This window comes from Schistocerca gregaria, chromosome 4 (genome assembly GCF_023897955.1).
Source record: "Schistocerca gregaria isolate iqSchGreg1 chromosome 4, iqSchGreg1.2, whole genome shotgun sequence".
Lineage (NCBI taxonomy): Eukaryota > Metazoa > Arthropoda > Insecta > Orthoptera > Acrididae > Schistocerca > Schistocerca gregaria.
The window spans coordinates 769,538,298-769,564,779 of record NC_064923.1 but is presented as its reverse complement, the minus strand read 5'-3'; the positions used below and the strand labels follow the sequence as shown (position 1 = coordinate 769,564,779).

The 26,482-nt window shown below is 38.9% G+C and overlaps 1 protein-coding gene across 5 annotated transcripts in view; it reads left to right on the top strand.

The window, feature by feature from the left end:
* LOC126366014 (uncharacterized) overlaps positions 1–26,482 on the top strand; it is a 143,258-nt gene that overhangs the window by 92,591 nt on the left and 24,185 nt on the right. For all 5 annotated transcript variants that reach the window (XM_050008867.1, XM_050008868.1, XM_050008871.1 and 2 more), the window contains 2 exons: positions 2,628–3,379; positions 16,185–16,366. In XM_050008867.1, the coding sequence (XP_049864824.1) occupies positions 2,628–3,379; positions 16,185–16,366 (934 nt within the window). The remainder of the gene's footprint in view (positions 1–2,627; positions 3,380–16,184; positions 16,367–26,482) is intronic.

The following is a 26,482-nucleotide window of genomic DNA, read 5'->3' as shown; positions in this document are numbered from 1 at the left end:
AAATTGGCCATGACTTGTCAGAGGAATCATCTCACATTTGATTGGAGCAATTTAGAGAAATCACAGAAATGCTAAGTCTGGATGGCCAGATGCTGATTTGAACTGCTCCCCCCCCCCCCCCCCCCCCCCTCCGTCCCCCAGTGTGCAAACCACTGCGACACATTGCTTGCTGCGTCTGGAAACAGTATTGGCGACTTGCTGAGAATATTTAATAATGCATTTATTCACTTTGTTCATCTTAATTAGTCTCTCTTTTTCTGATCTTCTTGTAGGCGATATATGTTATACTGCATAGCCTATCAAGTTTCAACAATATGAAAAGGATAGTTTGTTGCTCACCATGTAGAGGAGGCATTAGGTCGCAAACAGACATAATGAAAAGTCTGCTGTGCTGACTTTTAGCCTTTGGACAAAGAAGTGCTTTTTCAGAAGTACTACACACACACACACACACACACACACACACAACTACTGTCTTCAGGCCTGAGCGGCCATAGACAGAGAGTGTGTGTTTTCTGCTTCTGTAGGATTTTTTTTGTCCAAAAGCGAAAAGTTTAGCAGTCTTTGAATTGTGTCTGTCCGCAACTCAGTGTCTCCTTTATGTGGTAGGAAGCAGTCTATTCTTTTCATATTGTTGTTATTTCATCATGGAATTTCCATTGTTTGATCTTGATGGTTTTTATAATTTTAGCTATTGTAATTGGTTATTTATGCTAAAATTTTGCACATAAAATTGTACTCCTGGTTGAAAGCAAGGGGGACATACAGCTATTGAACGGAATGAACAATCTTGTAAGTGTAGCATATCAGTTAAAGCTACACCAGGCTAAGACAAATATGCTGATGGGCTTTGTTAACTCTGTAAGGATGCAAACTATGCCTACAGAAATATTTTGGTGAGAGTGTACCATCTGTGTACAACCACATTTTCGAAACCTTGGTTGCTAGTAGCAGTCTCTTTGTGTGCATTGTATACAGATCAGGCTTTTAATTTAATATGAGTATCATCAACTATACTTACATCTGACCTTATGATGAGGAATAAATATGTGACACACAAACTTATTTTATATTTCCACTGTATGTAATTTTTTATGTTTCGTTTTTCTGAACGTATGATTCCTATGTACTAGTTGCAATACGAGAGAAGGAAAGTTGCTACTCACCATATAGCGGAGATGCTGAGCCGCGATAGGCACCATAAAAAGATTCACACAATCATAGCTTTCGGCCATTAAGGCCTTTGTCAGCAGTACACACACACACACACACACACACACACACACACACACACCTGTAGTCTCAGAGAGCTGAAACTACACTCTCTGAGACTACAGATGTGTGTGCAAGTTGCGCTTGTGTGTGTGTGTGTGTGTGTGTGTGTGTACTGCTGACAAAGGCGTTAATGGCTGAAAGCTATGATTGTGTGAATCTTTTTATTGTGCCTATCACGGCTCAGCATCTCTGCTATATGGTGAGTAGCAACTTTCCTTCTCTCCTGTGTACTAGTTGTTTCTAAACCTGAGGAAGACCAGTTTATACTCATCAGAACTGAGGTAAAGGTTTGAATAAACTTTTTATGTGCAACTGATTGGCTGTATGCTAGAGTGATCCATTTCAGATGACACTGAAGTAAAACATTATGTACAAGAAACTGTGCAAACTGATTACTTGTTAACATTACATACATGCATAGGAGAGTATGGAGATTGTGTTTGAAGTTTGTGTCACAGCACATTTGCACTCAACATGTCTGCCACTGTGAATGCGGTGTATCATACCGCACACCTGTGTTGTGGCATTTCTGGAGTGATTTGCTGGAAGACCACTGTCGTCACCTGTGTAGGTCAGTCAGATTCTGTGGGCGTCTTGCATTCAATGTTAACTTGACCCAGCTCCGTGCAAAAAAGTCTGTAGGTGTTAGACTGGGACTGTTAGGAGGCCATGGGCTAGGTCCACCACAGCAGCAGCACCAGTGATTGTTGAATATCTGGTTTAATTGTTGAATATCTGGTTTAGAGAGCCCAGTTCTTATGGAGTACTGCCGTGTTGCCCTGTTGATAGACAATGGTGCCCAGTATCCTGTCTTACTGTAATTGAGAGACCACATACTGCTTAATTATTTCAAGGTAATTGTGTGCAGGAACAATCCCCTCTGCAGAAACAGAATGGACCAATAACATTGAACCAACATATGAAAGGTCGCTGGGTCTCTACGACACGCGAAAATTTCACATACCATTTGACACATTTAGCATGTTGTGGCACAGTGAGCTCTTTACTCAACAGTCGACACTCATTGAGTTTGCTAACTTGGTGCCACCTCTGTACAATATGTTTCTGACATCTGGTATTTGTGCTGTGAACTACACACACTGTTGGCTTGCCTCCCAGAGCATGGTCACTCAGTTAACTCCCATTGTTTTCACGTACATTGTAGAAAATTGCTGAGAGATATATACATTAGCTTAATAAATGTAACACAATACTTTTGTGACATTTCAAAAGGATCACACTGTATATCCTTTTCTGTTTACAATGTGGCCTTGGCTGCTTTATAATGTGATCTTGGCCACAAATTGATTTGCATCACTAATCAAAGGATATTGTTTTTCATTATATTACAGGACCAGTTGAACAGAATGAAGTAAGTGATACCTCACTTAGAAATTTGACAGATGCTAGACAGAATCTATCAGATGTACAGACAGAAGTAGTACACTCAAATAATGTGGCGCCAGATGCCTCAGATTCCAGTGACAGTCATTACGAATGTGTATTTTTGGCTCGCACACCTGCAGAAACAGCTACAACCCTAAAATCGGAAGATGAGAGTCCAACTCTGTTGGTGAATAGTCCTCTTCTAGCTAGTACATTACAAGATACAGTAGTTCCTACAGATGGAAATCAGAGAAATGGCAGATTCAGAGCTGTTTCAGGGTCAGAGACACAGGTTTTAAGATCTGTATTAAATCCACCTGCTATGGAGGCTGCAAATTTGCACAGGGCTTCCGATGCTGAGGGGCAGAGTACCACCTATTTGCCTCCAAGACCGACTGATAGGCAAGACAGCGTGCCTGCGACCTCTCCTAGAGCAGGTGTTGTGAGGAGACCTGGCGGTTATTCTACTAATCAAACTGAAAGACAGGAAACGTTGGCAGGCAGCACATCGAGAGTTGGAGGATCTGGACTGACAGCAGGTAGACTGATAGAAAGATGTGAAACATCTTTGCAAGGCGCATCATCAGCATCACAAAGAGCTGTAATCACTTCGACTGGTAGAATCCCAGAGAGGTCAGATCATATTTCTGCTTCTGCCACGAGAGGAGCCGATGTTGAGAGGCAACTACAGCCTGCACCACATCCTTATCACAGACAGGTAAATTTTATAAATCAGAATTTTTTACGTAGAGGTTTAGTGTAAATTTCATGGTAGACTTAACTGAAATATAATGATTTATATCTTTACATATATAAATTAAAGTTCCCTGCTCACTATATTCACTATATCTCAGGAACAGCCGTTGCAATTTTGATACATTTGTTACTAGTAGGTAGCTTTAGTCAGAGTATGAGACAACTCCCCTCGCCCAACAGGCTTCTTGAGAAGAATTTTTTTTTAACTATTCTGACTAATCAAAGCTCTTGCCAAGAAGTTACTATTATATCCATTTTAAATTAATGCCATTTATTGATTGTGTACATTTTGATATTACAAGGAGAAATAAAATAAATAAATAAATAAAAATTGAGTACATTAATTTGTGGAACAATTTACCTTTCTACGTTTTTCACTTTCTAACCATGTCATCTGTGGTGTCACTATTTTTAATCATCCTAATAGCATAACTGTAAAGTTTATGCTTATTTGGCTATTTCTTCCAAATGTGTTGTGATTTGTGAGCCTGTGTTTACCATGAGACCACAGATGTTTTTATTTGAATACATATCAGATTTCGCCTCTGTGCTGATGTGATGCTGTTACAATGCCTCTTGCTTTCAAACTTATCGTCTGTCCACCGCTCCCCTGATTGGCTGTATAGAACCAGCAGCAGCTGCCCCCCCCCCCCCCCCCCCATCATCACATGTCACGGTGAGCCTCAACAAAATTGCAGCACAAAATACGTAAATACTGCCCCTGTCTAGACTCTTACAGTCTCCTGCAGAAATTCAGTTCTGACTACAAATGGATATAGGCAGACGCATTTTAAACATTGCAGACGTTCCTGAAAAGCCAAAGTATGTGTTATAGATTCCCATAGTTGGCAATATGATGTAATTTTCTGCCTACTCACTACTCCTCACCCTGCACTCATCTAATTCCCAGTCAAGCTGGTATCACTGCTTCCCCATCCAACCATTCCGTAGTGCTGAGCTCGACCAGATGTGAAGCATGGACTTGCAATACATTCTAGCGTGCTAGTCATATGTAACAGCAACAACAACAAATAATACGTAAATAAAAGATCACAATCACGATCCAGTCCAGTTTTTGAAGTTTCGCTTGTCACGTGATCTACTGACGTCTGTTGCTATTTCCATGACAGGTCTTGCCGTTTTAATTTATTTTCGAGACAACAGTTACAGTCAGTTTAATATGATTTATTTCATTTCTTAGAAATTCCATTCTGGGTTAATTTTTCTTCTTGTTTCATCTTAAGGTAATTGTCATGTTTTAAAGCTAATAATATTTTTATCCGATGCGTGAACTGCGACCAAATTCATCATTGCAGCCCACTTAATAAACCGTCACAGTCTCTCATGGTCAAATAAAGTATTGATCTGGGTTCAGAATCAAGTAATTTTTTTGAATGTTACTTTTATTTAAAATGCAGAATTAATATTTGTAAACAGTACTTGTACAGGTATGAGAACTTTTATCACAGACCCGTTCAAATACAACAAGAGTTTCAATGTGATAGGATTTAGTACTATTTCTTTCTGTGTTTCACAGAAATTGTCAAATTTTAGTTAGAGCAATAGATTGTTTTAGTGGCTAGTTCATAGTCTCTCCTGTATCCCTTGCCGTAATGGTGAATGAGTCAAATGTAACATGATTGTTCAAACAATGTTGATTCCATTACAAGCACTTCGGCATTTCAGGGAATCTTGAGCCTGTAAGAACATGAGTATCGTTTACACAGCCATGTCCTTCTGAATTCTCAAAACAAATCTGCATGTAACATCAATATCTAAAGATTCATCTGTGAGTGTGACAACCCCTATATACTTTGTTAAACAACATAAAAGTGCTAACCTGTGCAGCAGTAGTTTAATCTGTGAAAATAAGGTAACCCTGCATTTCTTGAATGTAGAATTTGGGGAATGAACTCGTCTTGTACTCAGATAAATATGGTAATTTATAAATATTTCATCCAAATTGACCAAACTATGATGAATTAAGACATCGGCCACTATGAAAATGATGCCATTGCTATCTAGCTACAGGAAGAACTCACAACATGAGCAATTGCTGTGCAATTGAGAGGCTCTATTTCATCTTCACCTGCAGCGGCAACAGTTCTCCGTTCACCGCAAGACACCGTCATCATGGTTGTGTGAGATAATGTAATTTTCCACTCTGTGGTTTGCATTTTTTTCACTGCCTGTGCATCTTCTCTGATCAAGTCAGTGGTGTCCAGTACAGACATGAAGTGACTTCTAATTAGAAGACTTGCACTAGGCCATTGAGCCATGTGAAATGATTATTATCAGAATCTGTACTTTTATAAGTACCCTCTTCTCCTATATATTTTATAAAATCAAACCCCATGCTGGGTTTTTTTGTCTGTAGGGATTTTGATACAGTTTTGACTAATATATGCGCTCATTCAGGTGGACTTGAGAGGTTCGGTACCTCACAGATTCAATTATCGCTATCAGATGTCACTCTGAACACTGGTTGAACATCGAACACACAACATTGGTGCTTTCTTAGAACTTTACTGGTGCATGCGGCTTACTTTGTTTAAGTTATATGAAAGTGACGTTATTCAGCAGCCTAATGTTGTTCTCTGAATTTTAACCGTAACTCTCTGCAATGGTCCATAATAAAATTACCACTATGCCAACCATGTTGTCTGGCCATAGATACCTGATGTCACCCATGTGAAGCTGGGACATGTTACTAGACTGTAATAAATCAGGTACCTAATTATTAATGAAGATAAAAAGTCAGTTGTCAGCTGCACAAGAAAACTTTTATTTGGTTCACTTTACCTGTTTCAACAGTTTAAACTGTCATTTTCAGAAGAGAAATAGGCTCAGATCATCAGTAAGCAAATGTCAAAATAAGAATCAGATGGTGACGTCCAACAAAGGATTGGCTAAAAATACATATATAAAGCAGGTATTTTAAAAATAAAATTATAAAGATTAAACAGCAGCAGTAAAAGAGGTTTCTTAAGACAGATGTAAAATAGTTCAGCTTAAAAGCCATGACATACTTTTGTGACACAATCAGTAAAACAGAGTGACATCACTAAAAAATAGATGTTACGTGCAATGAGTGACAAACAATTATCAAATCCACGTCATATATACTATGTGTAACAAAAGTCAACCACCAGAATGATGAAATCAGGGGCATTCAAAATGCCTATGTACGAAGTTGGAGCACTAGTGTATATGCAAATTCTAATAAATTCTGTGACAATTGAAGTGCAAAAATTCATTAAGCCTTATAAAACCATATAAAACAGTCAACAACAGACCATAAACCATGAACCAAGTGTTAAGAAACAGACATATAAAAATAACATTATTACTCTGCAAAGGAACGCACATGGAAAGGTAAACTATTCATATTTTATTACTTTATAGTGGTGCCATGGACCACAGGAACAGCGAAAGGATGTGGAACTGTTCAATATACTGGAGACGAGGCCGGCCGCTGGACGCTCGTTAGCTGGAAACACAAGTAAGTGAGCTGCAGTCCTGCTTCAATAGCAGAAAGTGGATGTTTCCAAGTCCAAGACATGTGAGAGGCCCTAGCACAAGTTTACAAGTTTACTTGCTGTGTGGAAATGTGTCTGTAGCATATGTCGAAGCTAAGTGAAACTTGGTGTGTGGGAGCAAATAAACCTTGGTATGCATTTAAACAATTAAGTGTGTGACAGTTACACATTAAAAATAAGTTGTCGTTCATGGTTATACCAAGAAGACATTGTAAAAAGTGAAAATCTGTGTTACAGAAATGCCATTAGTACTTATTACCGGTTGATCAAAAAGTCAGTATAAATTTGAAAACTTAATAAATCACGGAATAATGCAGACAGAGAGGTAAAAATTGACACACATGCTTGGAATGACTTCGGGTTTTATTAGATGGCGCTGGACAGCAAAACGTCAGTGACTGTGCATGACAATCGTGTATAAAAGGAGCTGTAATGAGAGAGAGAGAATCAGATGCGCCAGCAGTCGCAGCATGTTGACGTTACCTAAGGTCCGTTCACAAATGCAGCTGTGGCGAGAATGATTTCGAAGTTCTAAGCCATGGGTTTTTTAGACGATAAGACCCCATAGTGGCCAACCGAGTACAAGGCGTAATGCTGCGGAGACAGTTCAGGAAGAAATGGAGACTAGCGGGTTCATCTATGCATGGGGAAGTCAGCACTCATGCAGTCGCACATCGCACCTGCATTCCATACACTACCGTTTGGTTGGCACTTAGGCATACCCTCCGATGCTATCCGTACAAAATTCATCGGCATCATGAACTGTTACCTGGTGGTTTAGTGAAGTGGAGGGCATTTGCAGTGTGGGCATTTCAAAAGATGATGTAAGTTGACTATTGGTTGAGTAACGTGTTGTGGACAAACAAAGCTCATTTCACACTCAGAGAGCCTGTCAACGCCCACAGCTGCAGAATTTGGGCTACCGAAAATCCTAGAACTCTCGTGGAAACACCATTGTACGAAGAGGAGGTCACGGTATAGGTTGGATTTACCACATCTACCGTTATTGGGCCTTTTTTCTTTGAGGAAATGCATGATTCTGGTTTTGTAACTGCTACCGTGACGGGTGAGAGGTACGCCGATATGTTACAGAATCGCATCATTCCTAGCCTGGCTGATAAACCCCTGCTGGGACGTATGATGTTTATGTAGGATGGCACTCCACCCCATATTGCTAGACGCGCGAAAGATCTCTTGCGCGTGTCGTTTGATGATGATTGTGTTCTCAGCCGCCACTTTCGCCATGCTTGGCGTCCCAGGTCCCCAGACCTCAGTCCGTGCCGTTATTGGCTTTGGGGTTACCTGAAGTCACAAGTGTATTGTGATTGACCGACATCTCTAGAGATGCTGAAAGACAACACCTGACGCCAATGCCTCACCATAACTCCGGACATGGTTTGCAGTGCTGTTCCCAACATTATTCCTCGACTACAGCGATTGTTGTGGAATGATGGTGAACATATTGAGCATTTCCTGTGAAGAACATCATCTTTGATTTGTCTTACTTTTTTATGCTAATTATTGCTATTCTGATTAGGTGAAGTGCCATCTGTCGGGCATTTTTTGAACTTTTGTATTTTTTTGGTTCTAATAAAACCCCATGTCATTCCAAGCATGTGTGTCAATTTGTACCTCTCTATCTACATTATTCCACGATTTATTCAGTTTTCAAATTTATACTGACCTTTTGATCATCCGGTAGATAGTAAAGACAAAGTAAAATTACTATTAAAATCTCTGAGCAAGACAGCTTTAACTGTGTAATCAGATACAACACGAGTTGGACATAAAATAGGTCACTTTAAATCATTTAACAGAGAAGCTGCACAATCAAAAAACAATCTGTTTTTCAATGCAAGCTGGTCATTCAGCAAATCCTTAAAAGATGGGAGGGGGAGGTGTAAGTTTGTTTCTCAGTTTAAAATGTTCTGCTAAAGTTGATTTCTAAGAATTATCGCCGTCTTTATTGAGTATGAGCTTGCAAAAATGGCTTTTGTAAGCCCTCCCTGTTTGTTCTATATAAAAGCTCGGGCACACATTGAACTGAATTTTGTGTAGCCCACATTTGAGATATTTGCTGACTGTAGATCTCTTGTTATGCGTAAAGAGCAACTTAGTGACATTATTAGTGGAAAACTCTACATTGAAGTCACATTTTCTTAACAGCTTGGCAATTCGATATGACATGTTTCCTAGGAAAAGAATTGTAAAAACATTTTCCCCCAGTTGACACCATGATTATTAAGTAAAGAAGAATGGGCTTGCTTATTAGTTTTATTTTTATATAATTTTTGGGCAGGACTAGCCCGATACACATTGTTGATAGCAAGGTTGTTGACTGAGACAAGAGGAACATCAAATATGTGGTCAATCATAGCACAAAAAAATGACATTTTGTGACAAAAAGGGTGACAGAAAAAAGTGCGGATGATGTTATCTGTCATAGTAGATTTCATATGGATGTCAAAACTAATTTTTCCATCTACCAGTTGCAATTTCAAGTCGAAGGAATTAAGTTCATGATATTGATTTTCTATTTCATCCAATTCTTATTTTCATATCAGCTTACTAATGATTTGTGCCTATTTCACTTCCAAAGATGACAGTTTAAACTGTCGAAACTGGTAAAGTGAACCCAGTAGAGACTTTCTTGTGCAACTGGTGGTTGACTTTTTCTCTCTATTGAAGTATTCTGCAACTGCTGAACTAAAACTATAAGCAAAACCACAAACTCACTGCCTAGTGTGGTAAAACAAGCTGTTGCCACCTACAGGAACATAAAGCTTAAAATCCTTAAATGTAGCCAACATGTTTTGTTTGATAAGCAGTGTCTTCTAGGAAATCTGATTCCTAAATATGTATCAGCTTATGTGAAAATTCCCAAAAATTGTGCTCCATCTACCATTATGAGAAAATGTGTCTCCTACTTACAATGAAATAAGTATGCTTTATGGCAGGAATGACTTTCTCAACTATAAAGCTTATCTTTTGCATTTAGGACTTAGGAGACTGTTGCACGCCTTGTAATTTGACAGTGTTGTGAATTCAATTCATGAGTGGGCCAATTGTGGAGCGAGATTTGATCATTCAGCAACACGTAAAAAGGCTTTAGCTCTTGAATATATTAGAAACATAACCAATGTCGGAATATCATTTAAAAAACTGAACTTAACCTGTTAAACAAGGCTCAGAAGCATAATGTTGACATGCCCCTAGATCAGTCTACAGCTATTAAACTTGTTGATGTGAAACTTGCTAGGGACTCTGTTAAACTTGACAGATGTAAACAAGCCAATATAGGTTTTAAGGTTAATCAGATAATCACTAAAGAAATGAGTAACACTTCTCACAAAAGGAAAGATGATTGTCTTGCCTCAGTTAGGTGTGTCAGTAAGAAGCTCAGGGAAGAAAATTCACTCATCGTCAAGGCAGACAAAGGCAACTCCTCTGTCATCTTATACAGACAACCATGTAAACAAAACATGAGAGAGAGGCCTTTCCTGAAAATAGTATTCACACCATCTATAGGACCCCAATTGCTAAGTAGCCTTCGACTCTTGTAATTCCCTCTACTCTCCAAAGATCGTGATAGATTGTTGACGGTGACTCCCAAGATGCCAACTTTGTGATCACTAGCGAAGATACATAAAAATAATTGGCCTGTACATCTGATTGTTAATGGAATTGGTAGTTATGGGTATTTCTTATCCAAAAAGCTACTGTTTCTACTCAAGAAATATTACATGAATGGAATTCCTTTCACAGTGAAAAATGGGAAAGATCTCTTTAAAAGATGCTACCTTTCCCTCTGGTCATCTTCTTGCATCACTTGATATCACAAACCTCTACACCAATATTCCAATAAATGAAATGATCCTCTTTATTAGCAAAAACCTCTCAAAGTACAAGACATTGAATACTGATGAAAGTAATGAAATGACAACACTTTTGGGTATTATTCTCAGATATAATTATTGCAGCTTCAGTGATTAACATTTACACAAGGTGGATGCCTGATTATGGGGAATTGCCATCATTTTGAACTTAGCTTTTTCAAATTTTACCCTGTTTTTTCCAGTAATATTTCATTAACGGACGGTATGTGGATGATACTGTTACCATATTCAATGGCAATGTGAGTGATTTCATTTCTCTTAGTGACTCTCTGAACTACTTTCACGTGTAAATCAAATTTACATACAAAATAGAAAATCAGTTCCATGAACTTAGTTTCTGGGACTTGAGAAATTGCAGCTGGTAGACAGAAAAATTAGTTCTGACATCCATTGGAAATTTACTTTGACATATAAAATCATCCATGGTTCTTCCTGTCATCCTTGAAGCATCATATGTCATTTCTCCATACTGTGATTGACCGCATATTTGAGGTTGTTTTTAGTCCCTCTGCTATTGCCACAGAGCTTAACAACCCTAAGAACACCGCTGTCAACAATGGGTGTTGACAATGGGTGCAAAATGAATCTTTTAGAAGAAGTTGAAATTTATGAACATAAAAACCTTAATGCTAAGGATTTGCTGGATGATCAACTTGCATTGAAAAACATTGTTTTTTGATTGTCGAGCGTCTCTGTTAAATGATTTACTACTTTCTCATTTTCACCTTGCATTGTATCTGATTCAGAAGTCTAAGCTGCCTTGCTCACAGGTCTTAATAGCAATTTTATTTTGTCTGTTCTATCTAATATGTACTATTGATGTTTATGTAACATAGATTTTTACGTTTTGATAAGGTCGTCTTTATACAACAATGAACTACTACTTATTTTTAATGTGTAACTGTCACCTGCTTAACTTTTTAAACAACATGTATGGTTTATTAACTCCCACACCCCAAGTTTTACTTAACATTTACGTGCGCTACAGGCACGTTTCCACACACTAAGTCAACTTGTAAACACGTGCTGCAGCCCCTTGTACATCTTCGGCTCAGTGACGTCTACTTCCTACTATTGAAGCAGGACTGCAGCTCACTTGTTTGTGTTTCCTCCTAATGAATGTGTGCAGTGGTTGGCCTCATCTCCAGGATACTAAACAGTTCCATGTACCACTGCTGTTAGTGACCCACAGCGTCACCATAAAATAATAAAATTTGAATGGTGTACCTTCCTTTGTTTATCCCTTTACATAGTAATAATATTATTTTTGTGTGTCTGTTTGCTTGGTCCATGGTTTACAGTCTTTGTCAACCGTTTTATATATTTTTATAATGTTTAATGCATTCTTGAGCTTCAGTTGTCACAGAATTTATCACTGTTTGCTTGTACATTTGTGCGCCCAATTTGTATATAGGCTTGTTCAATACCCTTGGTGTCATCAGTCTTGTGGTTGACTTTTGTCACATATAGTATGTATGACGTGGAATTTATAGTTAATTATTTGCCACTCATCGCACATAAATCTGTTTTTAGTGATGTCACTCTGTTTTATTGATTCTGTCGCAAAGATATGTTGTGGCTCTTAATGTTAACTGTTTCACATGTGAGTTAACAAACCTGTTTTACTTCTGCTGTTCATTCTCAGTAAGCTCATTTTTAAGAAATTTGCTTTATATATGTATATCCTTTGTAGGACATCAATGTCCAAATCTTATTTTTACATTGGCTTACTAATCATTTGAGCCTATTTCACTTCTGAAGATGACCGTTTAAACTGTTGAAACCAGTAAAGTGAACCAAATAAAGGTTTTCTTGTGCAGCTGATGACTGACTTTTTATCTTTATTGAAATATTTTCAGGTGCTGAGCTACACCTATAAACAAAATCATGGCTAATTATGCACTTGGCCTTTGAGCTTTAAACCTGTTGTATGTAGGTATATCAGCTCTTGTTGTCTCCAGTGCCAGTGACATATCATCCAAATAGTTAACTGTGATTATAATTTTTATTGAATTAGTTGTTCCAAATTAATTAGCAAATTGTCAGTGACCTAGCAATGCAAAAGGTAACCTGTTTTGTCTGTACAATGTGTCAATTATCATGAAGTTTTGTGATTGTTTGTCAATCAGCAATTGCAAATATGCTTCAGCTGTGCATATTTTGCAGAAGAATTGGTTAACAGATAATTTCAATACTACTTCTGGCCATGGAACATTCAGTATCCCAAGCAGCGGACATCACAGTGGAGGCAGATGAACTGGCACGGGTAGAGCGGCAGATTATTTTGGAAACCCACCATGGAGGGCGCACACATTATGTCGTATGGTCATATCCGTCGATGGAAGTGTTTACCTGCGAGCAGCAGCAAGTGGAGCAGTCCAGTCCTCTTGCGATGTTAAACTGCCGCGGACATAGCCTTGCGCCTAATGCTGAGTTTTGTTGGGTACTTAGTCAATGGCATCCCACGTTAGCCATGTGCCAAATACATTGATGTGCCTGTTTCAGTCTGGGTTCAGGTGCTGTGCCTCTCGTATATCAGTTCACCTGGTGAGTTCATTACTCTCATGGGGTTTTGTTCCCAGGTTGTTATCGAGTCACCATCGGCTTGTGAAGTACCCGCACCGATAGTGTTGAGTAGCCGTGTTGTCACGCTTTCTACAGATACTAAAGAACAGGATGGACATCAGTGTCCGACTGTACATTTACAGTTTCTCTGAATCCACTACAGATATGGAGGGATCTTTTATGTTTGTATAAAACTACCAACATGATTGACCAATGACTAGAGAAGGTATGGCTTGAAAGTAGGAAGAAAGTACAGAAGATTTTAATTAAACATGATCCACGTAATTGTTGACATATCACAAACCCAGAGGGAATAGATCAGAAAATTCAGTACATAGTGATTCAAGATTTTACTGTTACTGTACATTCACCGTGTAATATGAAAAACATCCTGGATAACTTGGATACTGAGACTTTCTGTTATTGCAAGGGTGGGCCGATGAAGGTTCCTGTGGAGACCGATGCAAGTGTCGCCATTTTAGAGCTGCCCCCAACATCACACTTTTGAATCCCAAGTGAAGAAGATGAACTTGATGTGTTCTGACCACACTTGTTGTGGCATGGGTGGGAATGCTGTTGCATAGGATACCTGTGAGGTTCATCAAAATACTGGTATGCTGCACCCACCATTTTGAATATTTATTTTATTTATTTATTTGCAATAGTTAATGCTTCCTCAAATAGAGCATTGCCTAGTTTAAGTGCCTCTATACAAACTTCCTTATTGGGCTAGTACCTAGGATCATTTCAAGTATCATTATGAATCATTATCACACTTTGAGATTTTTGCATCAGACTTTTTGAGAACAGCTGCCCATGCAACATTCGGTTGAGTCAAGTTCTTAAAACTATGAAAGCCTTTTTCCTGTGAGGTGAATTCACTACTGGTAATAGAAAGGAAACGTACTATAGAATTTCGATAAGTCATTACACTCGGTGTATGTGAGAGAGCACAATTTACTTAGAAGACACATAACTGGATTTTCCTTAGAAGACACATTAACTGTGGATATTAGCAGCAAACAAGAAAGGGCCAATCTACATCTTCTTGATGAAATGGTGGAAACTATGGTGAGATTGCAGATCATCTGCTGTAATGCTACTGTTGTTCCAGGATATCCTATCCTGTAGTCTAGTGTGCTGTTGCACTTGTTGATGTGAATATGCAGTTATTGCTGCCACAGCGTCATGAATACTGGATCTGTGATACAGAAACTTTGTCTGCCCCCCTAACACAAACACGAAGTTCAAAACCTCATGTCAACATAACACCGAGTCGGTGTAACAAAAAGTGATTTATTTCATTACTCTTTTAGAAAACACAAAATACACTGATAGCTGCCAAAACATTTCGTGCCTTAACTTCTTAAATGTAATAGATAACTGGCCTAAAAATACACCAGGTACGTCCATAGCTGCACCAGAGGCTAAGCAGCCATTAAGTATTAGACCAAGTCCTCAATTACAGCCAAATAGAATTAAGCTCAGTATCAGAGAGTCCTAAGCTAAGCACAGTATGGTCCAGCATTTTTGTCCTTAGTGGGACGCCATATGACATACCACAGTGGTCGGTACAGTCTGTGGCAGACGGGCTCTTAAATTATTGAGCTTGCTGCCTGAGGATAGATATACAACTGTTTCATACGATTTCTTCACTCACAATGTGACATTTATTTGCACCTGTTCCTTTGCAGTGTTTGCAGAATTGAAAAGTTTATAAAATTGAAGACTTTTATAGCTTTGAGAAGTAACATTGTATTGAAATATTCATATTGAAAATGTACAATGACTTGAACATGAATTTGAACACACCAAAATACTTTTTTCGTATGGAAGGGATTTTGTGTTAAACAATACATTGGGTAAAAAATTGTAGTTTCAGTCTCATCAAACTTTATTACAAATTGGTTGTATTAACCTCTAAAATTTTTCTCTTACAGGTACATACTATACATTCAGAGTTTATACGGGTTAAAAAAGAAAGAAAAAAAAGAAATTGGCTATTGTTTGTTAGTAGTGTCATTCGCAGCATCGAATGTTTGATAGTGTCCGTCATTTTATTCATTTCATCATTCAAATGTACGTCTAGTAGCTGTGAATACATTTCTTGATGTCCCTTATTTCTGTTGTAATGGGGACAGGAGCAGTAATTTCCGTTGTCATATTAGTCGTCGTTTGCATGAGCGAACTAACTAATCTTTTGATTTCTGAATGATCTCCAAAATGTGTCTGTGTCATAATTGGCAATGTACATGCATTACCATTGCCCAGAACAAATCCATCCATTGGTACTGTAGGATAATAATCAAATAATGTAAAAATGATCTGATTACTGTGCCATTGTATGTAAGAAAATAAATGCACAGTTTAAAAACAAAGAAAACTAAATGGTTATGATTCAAAGTTTACTGACTTTGCACCAACATCATTAAATTTGAAAACTGATGGAAGTGGTTTGACACTGGCAGTACCCAAAACCAAGCGGAGACATATAGCAACAATAACAGAAAAAGAAATCAGCTACAGAAAGATTATATGTTTGATCGGCCGAGACGCAAAACTTTTCATGTTAAACGATTTTTGTTTTCCTTTAGAAGAAAATAAATGTATGAAATTGCGTAGTATTTTGTCAGAACACTGTATTTTAAACATTTTCCACAGTATGTATCCATAGTGATCAAGAAAAATATATACTTCTGTTTTATGTTTTTGTATTTTCAGTGTAAAATTGCTTTGTCGGTAACATATAATTTTGTTCTTGTTTTAGGTTTCATTAGAAAGTGTAACAAGTGGCAATAGTGGTGTTGCCGTTAGTCGAATGACGCTAAGGGAGCAACAAGTCTTTCAGTTACGCCGTGAAATGGCACATCCTGGTGGAGTTAGATTGCAGTTACGTCGTAAGGACTGTGTGGGATCTGTTGCACTTGTTGATATATTTGGTTCTGTGTGGTGAGTTATATGTTGTTTAAAGAAAAGAATATTCTTTTTTCCATATGAACAAATCTTTTACTTTCATTGCTTTGATGGTCCACTCCGCCATAACACATTAAAAGAATAATAAGATATTGTTTTAAAAAATTATCATTCCCAGTGAAACTCATCAAAGACAATCAGTGAAATTGCAAATAATTATTAAATTTAAGATGTTTTGTATATCATCTTGACTAACTGTATTTGTCAGGGTACATTATATTGATTTTTACTGAATTTAAAATTCTCTACTTGTCATTATAGAGACCAGCTACCTCCCTGACATTGTAATCTTGTTTCAAAAACACCTTTTGTCTTTTCTTTGTACAGATGATAAATACATTCTCATCCACAACTACTTCTCCTTTCAGGGGAAGGTATTATACAGACAGTTCACCAATACAGCCATGGGCACTCACTGGGCTCCATCAAAAACTACTTGAAAAGGTGCATCACACTTGCCAACAGGACTCTGTTCAGGCATGTGATGCAGGTACTCTCGTTTTGGATGTGCCCGCAAAGATTGTAATGGTGCCCATGATACTTCTGTCATTGTCAGCAAGTGATACATTAGCGTAATGTCTACTAGTATGCATCTGTTTTTTGCCTACAGTACATTCCGTGTACAACCTGTACTTTCAGGAATATCGCACCTTAATTATCTGACAATAATTTGAGGAATTCTCTATGAACACATGAGGTTGTAAGTGTGGCTATCCAGGTCACCAAGCTACTCAGGTCATCAGACTTCACTCCCCAGGAGTACATTGAGGGTGCTGTTCTCAACTTTGACCAATCTCTGTGAGTTTTTGGTGGCAGTTGAGTAGTCTTGGATCATGATAGGTCCCTAACACTTTTTCGTGTTTTGGGGAATCCATGCCAAATTGCATCATGCTATCATGAAAACGACAGGGAATACTACACATGTCTATACTGTTTGTGGAGGAAGATGAACTGTAACAATTGGCAGTGCAGTGCTATTGTTGTCTTTCAAGTGCAAATTGCTATCAGTACTGCCTAAAAACCATAGTCACCAAGAGCTGTGGCAACACAGGCATTAGCATAGAAACATAAACAAGCAAAATCGCAAAGCATCTGCGTAAGGCCTACTATAACTATTGGGGATCTTCTTTCACTTTACAGCTTATTGGTGAGAGTCTCAAATTCAGTTGATCGCAAGTGTATAAGCAAATTGTGTACATTAAACTGAGGCAGAAACCCTGAGTTCTGTAAAACAGTGTTCGACAGAATGGCATGTTCAGAGCTCTAGTATAGGTTGCTTGCTATCTTGCTGATACTGAAGCTGCACTCATATTTGGAAATGGAAAGAAAAATTGTTCAAGGCCTTCACTGTCAACACTGGAGTAGCCAGCTATGTCAGTGTATTGACTTCAATTACAGACATCTGCTCACATGTGCTGAGAGGCCTGGGACAGAGTGTGAGACAGCGTCTAACAGCATCTACATTCAGTGGCAAACATAGAGAGATATATCAATAAATTAATTCCACACTTTTGGTGTGTGACACATAACGAGGTAACTTTCACTATCATAATAAAATTTCTGTTACCGTATAAATGCGTTCAAGAACCAAAGATGACCGAATAGAGAGAGCTTCGTTTGACAAATAAGAATTTCAGTTGGTATAAGTCGATGGAAGATTCAGGGTTTAGTGCAAACATCACAAGGCCATGCATCTCTGTAGCAAGTTGTTGTACAACATAATACGTTTCTGGAACACCATGCTGCATGTTTTTGTTGATCGGTTTGCTTTTTCCAACGAAATGTTATTGGTCACTGAACAGAACACTATGCCAGCTTGTAAGTGATAATGTACATTTTCTTGAATGTGTAACAAAGCTGGATTTAAATCACATATAATTTGTTTGGGGATTATTCTCGACAATTTCAGTACAGGATCTAGACATGGATCAAATAAAATAGCTTTGAGTTACCTCTCAGTGATACATTTGTGCTTGTATTCCACCGTGTGTACCAGCTACACTGTCATGGACAGCCACCTAGACAACAAGCTGAATTACCTCTCATATTGAATACTGATTTCACCTTCTGCATGGATCAAAATATGTGAAACACTGTTCCTTGCTTTTCTGTTTTAGATGGTATGGTATCTACTAATAGCTAAACTATTCTGATTCAGAGAGTCTTGTGACCAGTACTGGCAGATCCTTTGAATTCATGACACATTTTCTTTGAGTCATGGAAGAAAATGATTTCTGAACTATCAAAAGTAATCATTCAAAATGATGATCTGCACTCAGTGCCTCAATGGGACTGCATTTTTAAAAAGATCAACACACACAGGTGGTTGTGGAGACCTTTTCAAAACTTCTAACAGTTGAATAAGGGTTGAAATTTACAGTAATGTATCAAACCAGACATTTTCTTGGATATCTGTTTTCTCTTTTTTCATTATCGAGAATATCAGTGGATGAAATTTCGGTCTTACTCGTGGTTAACTTAGTGTCCCTTGTATCTAAGAACAACAGAAAATAAAAAAATTTAAAAATGGTACCACAGTGCTCATATCTTAGGATCTTTTATGCTTTACTTGTAATTTCTCTCAGCATTAGTTATATGTTTTTAACTAATCACCCTTTTTTTGAACTTAACATTCAGCTGTAGATAGGCTTCAGCGTAATCCCAATCTATTAGTCTCTTATTTTGTGGTTGGTAAGAAGATTTAAGCTTGCATAGTTTGAATGAAAAATTCATTTTATTTGTGTCTCATTCCTTCACTTCTTTTTCCACCAAATTGACTCAATTTTGGCATGCACGTCGTCTTGTGTGCTGGTGAGCTTATAGGTCATGTCTTTAGGTTTTGGAAATACATTCAAGACTATACTGCTCTGTTGACTGATAACCAGTATGTAATCAGCAGAGGAAGTTCCAACGTATGTGATTCAATAAAATCTCGGTTTACAAGCCGTGTCATTTCGAATAAAACACTCGAGATTTTGATAGCTGTCTCCGCTATCGTCATCAGGATTAGGAGTCACTGACTGAGGCGGCTGGCACGGTGTTCTGCTTATATAGATGTAATGGCAGCATCTGGAACCTTCCAGAGGGGGCTGGAGCGATGCATGCAGAAATGTTGAACAGCTCCTAGTGGCTCTGTCCTGCTGTGGGACCAAGTATTGTCACATGGGGTGAGCTGATGGCGTCACGTACGTCTTTGCTTTCACTTAGTGTTCGAAGCCCGCCCCCCATGCACTACTAAGTGTGCAGCCTGGTCTCTGTTACAATTGTTGCTGTTTATTCTAATTCTGGCCACTTCTTTGATAACAGAATCCCAGTATGATGATGTCTGTGCCAAAACTCTCATTTTTTGAAATTGCAATATAAGCTCATTTTATGGGCAATGTGCAGCCATGACCAGCTTCTCGAGTTCCCATTATTTGACATATTGTGAATGCTGTGCACAGTGCTCTGCAACAGTGTGAATGATTTGACCTGTGTAAATACTATCACATTCCCAGGGGACATGATACTCGCCAGGAACTTGAAGATCTATGTTGTCTTTAACAAGGTGTAACATATTTCTTATCTTGGAGTCAGTCCGGAACATTGGTCCAGCCCATGTCGCAGTGCGCGCCCTATCTTGCTAATAGCTCCACGTTGTGAAAGGAGTGCAGCTGACTTGGCCTCTTCTGCCAATTCACAAGGCATCCTTCGCCAGTAGCACTGGAAAGCCTTCAAGTTTCTCTCTTGCTGGAGCCATTTCTCTGAACACTTGCATCAAATGCTGAAATTCAGAATCTAGATGGTCATCAACAGAAATAATCTGTGACTTGTGTACTAATGTGTTCAGTACAACTTTCTTGTGTACAGGGTGGTCAAAACTGTTGACATTTAAATATTGGTCAGTGTGCATAGACTTCCTATACACTGAATGACCTAGCCAGCAAGCTGCTGTCCATTCAACTAAAATATCTGAGAACGGAAGCTTGCCATCCTTCCCCAACTCGCTGTACATTTAATGTTGAAATGGACATCGAACAGGTGGTTGATGGACTTTTGCAGTGCATTTTCACCATGAGGCCATATCAAGATGGTGTGATCGACGTACCATAAGAAGCAAGATGGTCGCAATCTTGCAGAGTTCGAAGCTTGATCCTCAAAGTGCATGAAAAAGTTTGCGACAGCTGGGGAGAGTGGAGAGCCCAAGGCTGTGCCATCCATTATCTCACAATATGTGTTGAGATACAGAATGTTGTTGTTGAGGCATGACAATCTCAGGTGGAAACTGTTGGGCCAAAACATCCAGGATGTCTTGTACTGACATTCTTGCAAAAAGCTACACAATGCCCAGACTAACAATTATGTCGTTTTGCCTATTATTACTTTCTTAAACGTCTCAGTGAATAACTGTAAGTTAACAATGTGAGTTTCTCAGTGTCTCAGTTTGGGTGCTAATGGCCCTGCCAGATGTTTTGCCCATCTGTAGGTGGGTAAATTGATTGCACTAACTATAGGCCTCAGAGAAATTTTTTGCGAGTGTATCTTCGGCCATCCATAAAGTCTGAGAGGTCTGGCAACACATGGCACTAATTTCTTCACCACTTTTTCGGCATACTGGAGTCCCTTATTGACTTTGTTTTCTTTCTGACAATGGTATGCATTGAATTGCAACCAAGCTTCTGATACGTATCATCTTCTAATAAATGCAGCACCTCTAGATGGTACTCTTAGACGTGCAGGATGAGTGTCATTTCCTTTACCAGCTGGGAAGACAACACAGTTCTCATTTCCATGAAATAAGCACAAGCCATGTTGTTCCTCCCAGCTAATACTGGATTTCAGTGGCTTAGCTTTCGACAGGATAAGGCTAGTAGATACTCAGACATCGTCACCCACATCGTGCGAGATATACCTAATGTACTGCTCTGTTCCACTAACAGTATCCAGTATTGGAAGAATCGCGGTGCTGGAGAACAGTTAAGGCCTTCACTCAGTGCTGCAACATTGCCATCAACCGGTTCTTGGTTGGAAAGATTAATGACAGTTCTGTGGGTTTTATTGGACTTCAATCAGCACCTCTGCAAGTTAAGCGGTCAAACTTGGAACATTGCTTGGATGTCATCTTGCACAAGCTGGCATGCTGTTGTAGTGCCATGGGTACATCTACCCACTCCCAATCAAAGGACAACAAGGTTGATACTAGAAGTATACAACAATCAAGTAGGTTTCTGGCATTAATATCAAGTTCATACCTTATCTGTTGTATTCATTGTATCACTGTGGCATGACTAGTTTTCTTCAAAATTCTGTCCAATTCAACTGTTCGAATGTGGTGCCTGATTACAGCAAAGTGAGGAATTACCTCCTTGTCCCAGCACTGTTGTAAAACTGCTAAAGAACTCAGGAGATGCGATTTCTTCTTTCACAGTTTCTTTAACAGTCGCACACTGTGCATTATGTCCTCACTATAGAGGAATTATATATGTCCTCAGAATCTTACACGGTGGCATGCTGCAAAGTCATTTTGAATCTATGCACATTGACTGGTACTTAAATGCCAATAGTTTTCACCATCCTGTACACAAGAAAGTGGTACGAATCATGTTCATGCACAGGGCAAAGACTATTTCTGATGACAATGATTTAGAGTCTGAATTTCAGTATTTGAAGCATGTGTTCAGAGAAAATGGTTCCAGCAAGGGTGAAATTGCTAAAGCCTTCAAGTGCCACCAATTATAGATACTGCATGAATCGGTGGAAGAGGCCAATCCAGGTGCATTCCTTCCATACCGTGGAGTTACTAGCAAAATAGGATATGCACTGAAGAGAACACGGACTGCGCCCAGTGTTCCAGCCTGCCTCCAAGATAAGAGATACGTTACGCCCTGTTAAAGACAACATAGGTCTTTGAGTTCTTGGCAAGTATGGTGTCCCCTGTGAATGTGGTCATATTTACACAGGTCAGATCATTTGCACCGTTGCCAAGTGTTGTGCAGAGCGTGCATGAGATATCAAACAAAAGGTACTTGAGAAGTTCGCTATGACTGAACATTGCCTAGAAAACAAGCATAAAATACAATTTGAAAAAAATGAGAGTTCTGGCACAAACACAATCATACTGGGATTCTGTTATCACAGAAATGGCCAAAATTAGAATAAACGGTACAATTTTAACAGGAAACGGGGCTACACATTAATAGATTATGTGGACAGGCTTTGGACACTGAGTGAAAGCAGAGACGTAGGCTTGATGCTTGTAGGAAGGTGGAAGCAGCAGTTTCAAATGTGTTGTCGGTTGCTCGCACCATGTGTCATCACTTTGTCCCATGGCAGGATGGGGCCGCTATGAGCTGCCCAATCCGCGTCCCGTGAATATGCTCCACTCCAGCCCTCACTGGAGGTTCCAGACGCTGCTAGTACATATGTATAAGCAGAAAACAGCACCAGCTGTGGCTGTCAGTGATTGCAGCTCCTGATGATAGTGGCAGAGGCAGCTATCGAAAGCTCAAGTGTTTCATTCAAAAGACATTGCTTATAAACCGAGAAGATTTGATTGAAGCATGCCACCACGAAAGACTCCAAGAAGATGTATGATTCACTCAAAAATGTTCTAATACTGATAAAACCTAGTACAATACACCAGATGGTAAATGTACAGCAGAAGTGAAACTAATATCAGTTGTGCCCCAAGGAAACATAATGGGATGGCTAGCGTTCTCAGTGTACAGGTTGATTGTGAAAAAATGTAGAACAACTTAGGCAGTAAACCAGAATGATTGTTTTATTATGCAGTGAGGAGCACCAGTATGCTGTGTGAAACCTCCTGGCGGAATAAACACTCTGCTGGGAGGTGAAAGCTTAATTGTGGAAGTAGTCTTTAGCCCTTCAGCATCTAGGTACCATATTTACCCGAATCTAAGCCGCAACTGAAAAATGAGACTCGAAATCACGGGGGAAAAAAATTCTCAAATCTAAGCCACACCTGAAATTTGAGACTCGAAATTCAAGGGGAGAGAAAAGTTTTAGGCCGCATCTCCAAATCGAAACAAAGTTGGTCCATTGTAATATGAGAGACAATTTAGGTTGAATGATTGATGATACACCTACAGTAGTTTGGTTCTAGTCGTAAGCTTAGCAGTTAAGCTTTACCAGATAGCCATAGCTATGCGTCAGGCGCTCCGTCCGTATTTATACGGGTACCCTTCCTTTTTCATGTGCTTTGTCTAGTTTGAATTGATTGCTTATTTTTCATTGATCTGATAATCGCAGTTTTCTTTGTTATAGGTGTTTATGTCAATCTAAGCTGAAAATGCATTACTGTACTGTGTCATGCATTGTTTGTTGCATTCTGATAGTGCGTGTTTACAGCCTGTCGCCGCTCGCAGCATGGCTTGCTTTTGTGCGCACTACCTTCGCCAACAAATTAAAAAAAAAAAGAGTGAGGGGGGTGGGGGAGAGAGAGAGAGAGAGAGAGAGAGAGAGAGAGAGAGAGAGAGAGAGAGGAATTGTCTCATTAGAGGAACAATGGCAAGAGACTGCTATTTGTTGTTACTTACACTGCTGCTTTCTTTGATAATGATCAACAAGAACCAAATAATAGGCTGACTATAATAGATGATGTTGTAAACGAGAGTTCAGCGAAAATTTTTCTCCGTTTGAAAATCTTTGCAGCCGCCTCTTTAGTACATTACATTCTGCACAGAAATTAGAGTTATCTTAGATTTAAAAATCTAGTCAATTGCCGTGCTTCATTTCTGACTGTATCACTGTTAAGCACAAGAATAATATGAGTATAAACATGACATGATATGTATATTCTTCCGCGTTTGCTGTTGTCTCACTCTAGTTTTGTGGCTTATTAGGCAGACAGGATTTAAATGAGATAGCAGCAAACACGAAACAATACATGGCAAAATGTTTATATTCGTATTATTCTTATGGTGACAAGAATACTGCATGTGATTCACAATTTATAAAAGTTCCTATTAGCAACTATTTCTTCTCACAGATAGGAAAAAATCCAGAAGGTAGAGTTGGCCATATTGACAAAGTTCCCAAACAGTCTTGCCATTCGGGTTTTCGTAGTACATTGAAATGCTGCTACATTCGAAGATGAACAATACGGCATTTGTATTTACTTTGTTGGATAATGTATGAAAATGCAGTGGTCGAAACTCGGGGCAGAGAAAAAAGCTCATCTTCCACCTTTTTTTTAATTTATTTACTGACGCACAGGTATTGGCGCCAGTATTTGTCTTTGTGTCTACAAAGCATGCCTGGATAGCGCTACATATATTCGACGGCAGAAATAAGTTATGGCGGCACCCACCAACATTTTTCAGCACTTCTGCTTGCTTTGCACTCGATTCTAAGCCGCAGGCAGTTTTTTGGATTACAAAAACCGGAAAAAAAGTGCGGCTTAGATTCAAGTAAATACGGTAACACTCCGTCAGATCAGATGAACCTGTGACCATTGGTGCTGCCTCTCTCTGCATCCATTAAATATCCCCTGTTAGCCCTATTTGGTACAGGTCTCTCACACTTGAACAAAATTCTACAATGGGTTGCACGAATGACTTGTAAGCAACCTCCTTTTTAGACTGATGACATTGCTGCAGTAGTCTACCAATACACTGAAATCTACCTCTTGCTTTACCCACAACTAAACCTTTGTGATCATTCCATTTCATATCCCTACACTGTGTTAGTCCCAAGTATGTGTATCAGTTGATCGATTATAACTGCGACCCATTGATCATAGGATATTATGTTTTTTTTTGCTGTGTGAAGAGCACAGTTTTACATTTCTGAGCATTTAAAGCAAGTTGCTAGTCTGTGCACCACTTTGAAATCTTATCAATGTTGGACTGAATATATGTGCAGCTTCTTTTGGACAGTACATTGTTATTGTTAACTACATCATCTGCAAAAAGTCTGATGTTTCTATTAATATTGTCCACGAGGACATTAATATACAACATGAACAGCAAGGGCCCCAACACACTTCCCTGGTGCACACCCAAGTTATTTCTACATCTGATGATGACCTCATCCAAGATAACATGCTGTGTCTTCCCTATCAGAAAGTCCTTAATCTAGTTATAAATGTCATTTGATACACCCTATGAACAAAGTTTTGACAATAGGCGTAAGTGTGGTACTGAGTCAAATGCTTTTCAGAAATCAAGGAATATTGTATGTACCTGACAGCCTTGATCCAAAGCTTTCAGTATATCATATAAGAAAAGTGCAAGTTGGGTTTCACATAATCAATGTTTTCAGAATCCATGCTGGTTGGCGTCGAGGAGGTCATTCTGTTTAAGGTACTTCATTATGTTTGAGCTCAGAATATGTTCTAAGATTCTACAACAAATCAGTGTCAAGAATATTGGATCACCTCTACCCTTCTTGTAGACGGATGTGACTTGTGCTTTCTTTTTACTTCTGGGCTTAGTTCTTTGTTTGAGAGATCTAAGATAGATCATAGTTAGAAGAGGGGCTAACTCAGCTGCAAATTCAGTATAGAATCTGATAGGGATTCCTTCAGGCCCTGGAGTTTCATTCAGTTTTTAATGATTTCTGTTGTTTCTTAATGCCACTGACACATAATATGTGATGATTGTTTAGTATGGGCAGTGAAATATTGTTTGACCGAGATACATGAATAAATGGGCCGAGGGTGCCAGCTAAGCAAATTTGCAAAACTTACTCGGATGGTAAGGGTGAATGAAGAGACTTGCTTGAAAGCTATGGATCTGAGTACAAGCAGAATTGGCCACTATCCATGAAAAAGTATTTCGTTTTTTTCTTTTTGTGACTTGTTTTCTGAATATGGAAGTTTGTGAGTGTGATAGCACAGGAGAAGTAGTCTTTAACGGAACCAAGGAGTGCTACTGTCTTTGGTGGAGGGCGAAAAATCACTATCGCTTTGGGTTTTCTGAGAAACCATCCTATTTTTGATTATAGGCTTCCCATGTATGGCAGAAAAGCCGTGGATTTAAAACTTCCCATGTCTTCTACTGCATTTTTTATACCCACTGTTGGCTTCATTTGTATTGCCTTACGTATCTGCTGTAGAGAGTACCCATTGGCTTCAAAAACACTTATTCATGT